This window comes from Cariama cristata, unplaced genomic scaffold (assembly GCF_000690535.1).
Source record: "Cariama cristata isolate BGI_N322 unplaced genomic scaffold, ASM69053v1 scaffold37724, whole genome shotgun sequence".
Taxonomy (NCBI): domain Eukaryota; kingdom Metazoa; phylum Chordata; class Aves; order Cariamiformes; family Cariamidae; genus Cariama; species Cariama cristata.
Genome location: NW_009611894.1, coordinates 1 through 8,677, shown reverse-complemented (window position 1 = coordinate 8,677; position 8,677 = coordinate 1). Strand labels below are relative to the sequence as shown.

Below are 8,677 nucleotides of genomic sequence, written 5' to 3'. Positions count from 1 at the left end.
GGGGGGGAAGGTCATAGGGGTGATTGGTAAGTGTGTGGGTGGAATTTAGGAAAAAGATTTCAGAAAGGAAAGGGCTCTGAATAGAAGCATGCTCATTGGCTAAAGAAATGGAAAGTTCAGTCTATAAAAAGACATTATATGCCTTTTCAAAAATGAAGATAGGAACAAATTATAGGAAAACAGTGGAAAAGCCCAAGGGGATCTCAGGACATGTCAAAAGGGCACAAAAACAAACCAAGGGAAACCCTTTCTTGTGATGTAGAGGCCAGGAAAGAGCTGCTACTTTTTTTCCTTTTGATCTTTTTTAACATTGTGGGAGGGACTTTCCTGTGAAGACAAGTTCATGAACTGCATCGGTGGAAGCAACCCCCTCGGTTTATTCGCTGGCTGTAAAAGGAGGCTACATACAGGTACTTGGGAGGTTGGGGAAAAGGCCTGTTGCAATGCAGGTGTACAGTGCCAAAATGGGTTAACAGACACGAGAACAAAAGTCTCCCTGAACCAAACAGCTGCAGGAGCACACGCAGCAATTAAGACAGAAAAGTTTTATGTGTAACACAATACCTCTTTCCTTCTTCAGGGGATACCAGGAACATGGGGGTAAAGGCAAAGAGAAAAAAAACCAAAAAGACCAAGCCCATTAAGGAGAAGAGTGTACCTATATAGTAATTCTCCCCGACACAGCCAGGGATCAACCAGTTGGTAAGTCTGGGCTTTATAAAGTCAGATCCCTCTCAGCAGGACTTTTGCTTTCCCCCCACCTTCCTCTGAAGCTGAGGCAGGGCTGGGTTAGGGTAACATGGCTGTGCCCAACCTGATCCATATCCAGTGCCTGCAAGCCAGCACGACCCTTCCCGATTCGTCTCTTCAAAGATGTAGCACAGATAAAGAATTCTTCAGCAATTTTGAAAGTGTTTTAATTGAATTTTCTAAATGCTGAGTCATATCATTGTTTATGCAATTAATTCTATCCTTCCTTCAGTCCCTGAAGCCCCAAAAAGTAACTGTATTCACTGTTAGTCCAGTCGTGGTAAAATGTCAAAGTTCTTCCCCTGCCTGCCCTCCCCCACTCCCTTTCCTCAGACTAACGTCTTCTGCATTTCTACACCAGCTATTGCACTTGATTAAAAAAAATACACACGTCAAGTAACCCCCTTCCCCCGCGCCTGTAAAACCAGGATAACACTTAGTGCAACTGAAAAGAAAATCTGTCGTGACAATTATTTTCAAAGTAAGTAACACTGAATATCAAATAACTGGAGACACTGTCTTTTCATTTAACAGAGAGTGGAGAAGAATTCTGGTTGTGGTGGTTTGGTTTGTTTTGGTTTATTAAAGATCCTGTTTTACATCATGGCTGAAAACCAAGCAGATTTCGGGGAAATTTTTTTGTGCAATTCTTAAATCAAGCAAAAGAAATTCCAGTAAGAAAACAAAACCAACCCTGTCTCCTAGTAGTAGTTCTGTATACTAATACCTTATTTTCAGGAATGTTTGTCAAGAAAGTCTGCCCGGTGTTTGTGTATTTACAGAAGTTTAACTCCCTGCTCCCCCAAGAAGCTGTTCCCCCGTGCTTCTTCCACATTCCTTCATCTGACACAAGAAAGAAATCCACTGTACCCAGAGTCCCACCACCTATCTTGTTTGCATTCCGTTAGAGCACCCCAACAACTCAGTGCTAACGACGGCAAACCTCAACCTTGCCTTTCTGCCTACTTCTTTCCCCTTAGAGATTGCAGGGCTTGAAGCAAGTGAGTGCTTTGGTCTGCACAACAACTTACCCACCAGTTACTTGCATCTTTACTCCTTGATCTTGTCATTCAATTCATCTTTGGAAGTCTTGTGCCACATTTACGTGTTTCCCAAACATGGTAAGGAAGAGTGCCAGGTTAGAACAACCGCTAACTATGGTCAACAGTCATCACTGGTCTGATCTACAAACAATAAACTCTCTGTGCAAAAGGTTACTAGCAGAAGCACCAAGTTCTGCTGGTCCTGAAAACCAGAAACCCCATATACAGATACCCATTAATTAGAATCAAGAACTTTTATTACATATGACCATATAGTTTGGCTTATTCTAGTTGGATTCAGAGAGAAAATTAACTTAGTAGCCTAAGAGGGCTGAAACGTGTTATGGTGGGCTCCCTGCCGATCACACTCCTTGCACTCTAGTCCAGTCCAGAGCACACCTGACACTTGCAGTGGCTTGGATCCCTCCCAGCGGATCATACCGTCTTTTGTGGGGGTGGGTTTGTGAAGTGGAAAACCCGCTGGATTAAGGCAGAAGACTGACATAAGCGAGCAGTTCATCACAGACATAGCCAGTTAGACACAATCAGATTGAACAGGCTGCCAACAAGTATGCATTCACCTATTTACACCTTAAAGTCCAAGAGTCTTTTTTGTAGCCTTCTCCATCCAGTTTGCACATTTAAACTGACAAAAAATAATCTGTATATGCACAGCACTTAAAAAACAGGGAGGGGAAGAAAAAAAAAAAAAAAAAAAGAAAAAGAAAGCAGCCAGACCAGCAGCTTCATCTTGGTATAATCATCCTTTCTATGGCACAAATGATATGATCCCAGTTTTTACAAAATATTGCCAGCAGCGTCACTGCGAAAAAAGTGCAGATGATATGAAAACGGCTCTTCATCATAGGAGCAATGAACTTTGCAATAGTAGAAACGCACACTAAGATGACAGTCATGAAGGCCAGGATAACATTTATGCATTTCCCCAGGAGCACTTTGGCATTAACTGTTTCGGACTGCTGCGCTTGCTGTTCTTGCTGATGGAGCTCCAGCTTTGAGACCCGGGTCTGGCACGATTCCAAGGCTTCCTGGAGACAGAAAACGAGAATTAGGGCAGCTGCATTCCCATACACCACTCTCCCCATTTCAGCTGCAGAGACATCCATCAGCTAGATTAGAACTGTAATTTAATATAGACTCCTGAAATTTGAATGAACCACCAACTTTTTTCAAAATAAATGCACATCTGTATCTGTATGTGTGTATCACTGCCTGCTTGGGCACAATCAAATCTGACAACGCTGTCCAAAATGTAGTTTTTACATTTTTTATGCTTGAGAAAACTCTAATGTTCACGACAGATGTTTCCTGCATATACTGATGAGATAAAGTACTGGGAAAGCTGTTGCCGTGGCAACTTTCAGGGCACTAAGACAGCATTGAAGTTGGTTTCTTTGTATACGCTATAGAAAACATCAGGATAGTACAGGCTTGCTGTGGTACTAATTACATCTACATTGCAACATGTCGTATTTGGTTTACACCACCTCTCTGGTCTACATTACTTCTTCTCTCAAAGCCACCTATCGTAGGGTGCTAGGCTTGAGTCCTCAGCAAGAGATTGCCTTCTCCCTCTGCCAGGGGGAAGGCTCCTTAATCCATACCCTGAGTGGGCAGCATGCACTGGGGACAGTGGAGAAATCTGCGGTGATGCTTTCATGGGATACTCTCTCTCTCACAATATATTCCACCTCACATTGTGTTCTAAAGAAAGCATACCTTTCTTTTCTGCTTGAGGGTGGACTAACAATGGTCTTTGAGTAAAATGATTCCTAAGTCACTAACCCCACGGTTAAGTAAAGCGAAACACGGAAAAATTTCCAACTGCTTCACTTACTTGCCAAAATGCCACTTTTTTTTGGAGCTGGGAACTGGGCACCACTATGTAGCATGATGCAAGGCTGTAATTTAATGAGATCGATCAACTTGATGTAACCTTTTACCACTATGTAAAAGGGAAAAATCACACTCTTGCATTCCTACTTCCTTCCCCGCTCAAACTCCAAACGTTTTCCTTGCGCTGACAGGGGTGTTCACTTGACCACACAGTAAGCTGATTCAACCCAATCCTCTGTGTAAAAACCAACAAAACAAGCCACTGCACACAGAGTTACTCGCTTTCTTTTGCTGGGTCAGTTCTCCCTTGTTTTGGCAAGTTGAACTGGCTTACCGTGTGATCAGCCAGGCACCAAAGTCAGCACCGTGGCACTGCACCTTACAAAAGACTGCTTCCTTTCGCTGTTCCAGGAATTAGTAATACTACAGAAGACAGTTTATGGGTGGCATGAAGTCCCTTCGGGTTCATGCATGCTCTCCACTACACTCTAAAGAGCCCTCCTGGTCCTTCTTCCACTCTGACAGTAATTTATTCTCAGATCATCTCGTGCTGCTTTAGAGAAAGTCCAGCTGCAAAAGTCTGATATCTGCAGTTCTGCATTGAGGGGCTGAGCAAGTGTTTTAAAAACGATCTGCCTGTCCCTTAGGGACAGAGTGCTCTGAAGTTAGGTTGTTAGTTAAAATATCCACAACTTAAATGCTTTTAACTCTATTTTAGCTTATTTGCCAAACCCCCAAGGAGACAGGTTTAAACAGGCCCAACTGTACAGAGATAAAAGTAACAAGGCTGTATCAACATAGCACTTCAATTTAGTTTTAAAAGTCTCTGACACCCTGCCAGGGTTCTGCTAACGAGTTAGTGAATGTTTCACAGCCTTTCTGCTGGAGAACTCGGGTCTCATTCAGTGTTTACATCCTCGAGATGCCTTCACAAGTCCTGCACGAGAGACCTCTCTTCTTTAAACCTACAAAGGAACCTCTGATACGCTTAGATTCAGTACCATCCCTTTCCCACTCTGCTCCCAGGAGTTTCCCAACTCTCACACCAGTCAGCAAACAGTGTAATCACCCTGCTGCCCGCACTCTCTACCTTTAGAAATGTGAGCACAAGGGTCTACATGACAGGGTGGATTTGTTTTGTTTTGGTTTTTTTTCACCATTTGAGCCAATATGAAGACAGTCTTTGAACATTCCTCAGTTGTTAGTGAATTTAAACACACGGTAAGGTAAAACAATGTTTTCACAATTTTTCATCACTTGCTCAGACTTTGGGTGGAAATATTATGCATTATATAAATGCCTATATTGTATATAAATATTCAAGTATGTAACTACATGCTGTCAGGACAAACTTGAAGACATTATTACTGGCTTTTGATTGAAGTCAGACATGACTAAACCGATCACTGAAGTGAACAAACCCTACAGCTTGGATTATAGGAGCTGTTGCAACCATGGATTAAAACTCTTAAATTATAACTGGCAAATCTACAAGTCTATTTAGCAGTTAGCTCTTTTACTTTTTACCTTAAAATCTATTTATAATAAACCTTGCCAGTGATATGACTACATATTGCAGAAAGTCTGAGCAAGAGGTTTGTGTTAGGACATTGTCAAAAGTGGCATTTTACACAATACGAGGAGACTCAATTCCTTCCTCCTCTGGTGCAAGAAAATAAAACCAGCCGTTCTTCATCCGTAAGTCTGCCTAGGCTCTATCATCAGTTCCAGCAGATACTATTTTGAATCCATCGAAAAAAATTGAGACTGTCACCAATTAAAATGTGCTGGGTTTTCACCTTCAAACAGACAAAACATGGGCTTAAATCTTTCCCCAGTTTCCTTATACACAAAGATGTAGAAAGATGCAAGTGTTCTACAGTACAAGATTTCTACAAAATGTTAGAAATGTAATGATAAGGGAAAAAAAAAAAGTACCTGAACATCTCGTGATCGCTCGTATGCCTGATACGCCACTTTCTCCTCTATGCTGGCTAGCTCTTGTTTCAAGTTTGCTGTCTCATGTTGATGAAGATCAGTGAGGTCATTTAACTGGTCTTCCAATCTTTCGTATCTTATTAGGAAAAAAGGTCTAAATTTAGTGCTTTCTATTCAAGTAATGCTAAATCATGAAAACAATTACACATTTTAAAAGGTAATTTCTCAGTGTACTATGGATTCATCTATTTGGCATTACAGAGCACAGAGAGAAATCAGTAAAGACTTTGGAAACTCTCCATAACCATTTATTCAGCAAACCGGAGGCCTTTTTTGAGTGTTTCTTGCTGGCAGTGGGTGTTAAAAAGCAAATATTTATACATCATTGGCAAATTATATGAACTATAAACAGTGCCTAAGGGTATCCAACTCACATTTTTCCATTTCTCACTCTTCATTTAGACAAGAAGATATGGTTTCATGAGTAAGCTTGAGCCAGTTAACAGCTCACCAGTAGTGAAAAGAAAAATATGTTCCCGGGATCCCCTCTCAAACACAACTGCAAGGTCCTGCCATTCACGTACAGCCTGTTCTGGCACGTCTCTGCACAGTAAACCTGTTCAACTAAACCTTCAGGAAACTAGAAAATTTTTTTTGTGAGTTTGTCACTTGAATTTAACACACAAATAGGCAAACACTGCAGTCGGCACAAAAGATGGAGGCAAAACTGTCTAGCTATGGAAATGGTGGCAGGAGGCTTGAGCTCTTAATAGCAGCGAGCTGTCAGAAAAGGCCGCTCTCTGCCTTCTGAAACCGGGTCCTGAGTTCAGTAGGCCATTCGCTCTGTTCTTTCCTCCCCCATGTTACTGCCTGTATCCAGCCTTCCCTTGTATTTCAAGAACTGTAAACAAGGGAAACGTTAAATATTGCATTTCATACTGAGGTTTTGCCCATTAGCCTAGTAAAGACTTCAAGAATCAATATTTACTTTAACAAGCGATAGTACAAATGGGATGTAGATACACCAGGTGCAAGCCCTCTGTAGAACATACCTCACTTCCCACAGTGGACGATAAAGGAATTAATGGCCAAGTAACAAAGGCAAGAGGAGGTTGTGCTACAGCACTTAAAATGACATTTCACAGCCCTGTGTTACACCAGGGTACAAAGTGACATGGCATCCACAAGATCGCAATGTGTCTGAGAAGTATTTGGACAAGGTACTGGGGACTAAAGGGTATACTTATCAGCTCTAAGTCAGCTCTGCTACACCATTGACTGATGAGCGTTTTCAAGTCACAATAGATCAGAATCCTTCCAACAGTTACAAAACAACTGGCATCACCTGCACGCAGTATTCACGTAATACAGCAGATGAGAGAATTTTCTGGCAAGCCTTTGACAAAAGGCAAAGAACTACCACATCATTTGATAGGAAATATTAATGTTCTGCATGTATTTTCAGTTATTGGAAGGAGTGGAACATTTTGGTACCAGATACTGATTGGAATTATTTTTTCCTCTTGCTTCTGAAATATCACACACACAAGCATACACCCACATTTACACTTTCCAAATCTCTTCTATACCCATTCAAAAGTAATTTCAAGAGAACAGTTAAAAAAAAAAAAAAAAAAAAAAAGAGAGAGATACCTATATCTTTCCTCTTGTAACATCTGAGAAATAAAGCCATAGTCTCTTTTAAATTGTGTTTTTAAATTCTCAATATCATCAGCTAATTGGGACTGTGTCTCCTTGATTTCCCTTAGTTCCTCCAAAATCATGGAAAGCTTTCCTTGGCTGTCCAGGGTACTTGCCACAGCAGGACCAAAGGAAGTATTCCCATTACTGTCTGCTGAGCCAGAGGTCCCGCTTGAGCATTCATCATCACTAACATATTTTGGTTTGGCAACAATGGTGGCACTGCCTCCGTATGTTCTGGAACTCGTTTCTGGCCGAAATTCATCCAAGGTATTTTTGAGATGAGCAATGTTGTCTGCACTACCGAATTTGTTTCGGATCAGGTTTGCAAACTCTCTAGACTTGCTGAAAACAAAGACAGGTGGTGTCAAAGATACACCCGGCACACCCGACTTGCTGCTCTCTGTTCCATGCCCAGAGGTACGAGGCTTTCCATGCTGAGTATCTTTCAAGTTATCTTTGGAAGTATCCTTAGTAGTTTTGGAAGATCCATTTTGTTCAATATCCTTGAGCTTTTTGTGATACTGGTCCAATTTCTTCTGCAGCTGGGCAATGGAGTGGGCAGATTTCTGGTTCTTTTTCTCAAAGACTTGTTTAATGCGCCCAGCCTGTTGCTTGTCTGCACTATTTACCAGTTTCAAATACTCAGCCACGTTTCCATCTCGAGCTGTTTGTTCAACCTTGATTTGCTCTGTAACCTTGAGGATTTTCTGTTTCAAGCTATCTGCACTGAGTTTGACTTTGTGAAACTCTAGGACCCCATCCGGTACATCGAAGTTCAGGTTGGTGTCAGAGCCTCCACGGCGAATGTTAAGCGGTAAACTCAGGGTATTCATGTCATGTCTTTCCACCTGAGAGAAAAACAGAGATAAACGGAATTTGAATTTTGCTTTTTTAAATCCAACTTCCAGTTTCCTTTTCCGCATGTAATTATAACAAGTACACAATATAAAGTAGCAAAATAGAACGAACTTTTCTTTGAAATTAAGAAGCATTTTTCTTATTTCCCTAGGTTGATAAACAGCCTAAGGAACTGCCTCTATCCTCAGCAAGGAACTGTCCCTATCAAAAAAACAACAAGATGAATTAGAGTGAAAATTATTCAAGTATGTCTTTTCAGAATCATTTAGTTATTCGCAAAATCAGAACAATGCCTAGTTAGGAAAGGCTCCTAAATATATTGTTTATTATTAAGAACTTCAAAGAGATCATGACTGATAATCACTCCATCTTTCTCTTAGAAATGGTCAAACACTGATAAAGATGTAAACAGATTTTTCCCTCTACAGCAGTGTTATACTGTTCAGTGTATTTTACCAGGTTAAAGTCCTTTTTTGATACATGCTCCTCCTGTTCAATTTCACAGAACCAATTTGGTTGGAAGAGAC

The 8,677-nt window shown here is 41.1% G+C and overlaps 1 protein-coding gene across 1 annotated transcript; it reads right to left on the bottom strand.

The window, feature by feature from the left end:
- Positions 1-2,539: 2,539 nt before the first annotated feature.
- On the bottom strand, positions 2,540-8,140 carry TMCC3 (transmembrane and coiled-coil domain family 3). The gene is made up of 3 exons (XM_009698409.1): positions 7,242-8,140; positions 5,589-5,724; positions 2,540-2,842 (listed from the first exon to the last, which is right to left on the bottom strand). Exons 1-3 carry the CDS (start codon positions 8,123-8,125, stop codon positions 2,540-2,542), a joined length of 1,323 nt encoding a protein of 440 aa, XP_009696711.1. The 5' UTR covers positions 8,126-8,140.
- Positions 8,141-8,677: the final 537 nt, after the last annotated feature.

Bases quoted from the DNA above. Each gene is read 5' to 3' on its own strand.
- TMCC3 (XM_009698409.1), bottom strand. From the start codon at position 8,125: ATGAATACCCTGAGTTTACCGCTTAACATTCGCCGTGGAGGCTCTGAC. The intron at 5,725-7,241 runs GTATCTCTCTCT...TTTCCTAATAAG, and splicing joins TTACAAGAGGAAAGATATAG to ATACGAAAGATTGGAAGACC. The intron at 2,843-5,588 runs GTACTTTTTTTT...TTCTGTCTCCAG, and splicing joins AGCGATCACGAGATGTTCAG to GAAGCCTTGGAATCGTGCCA.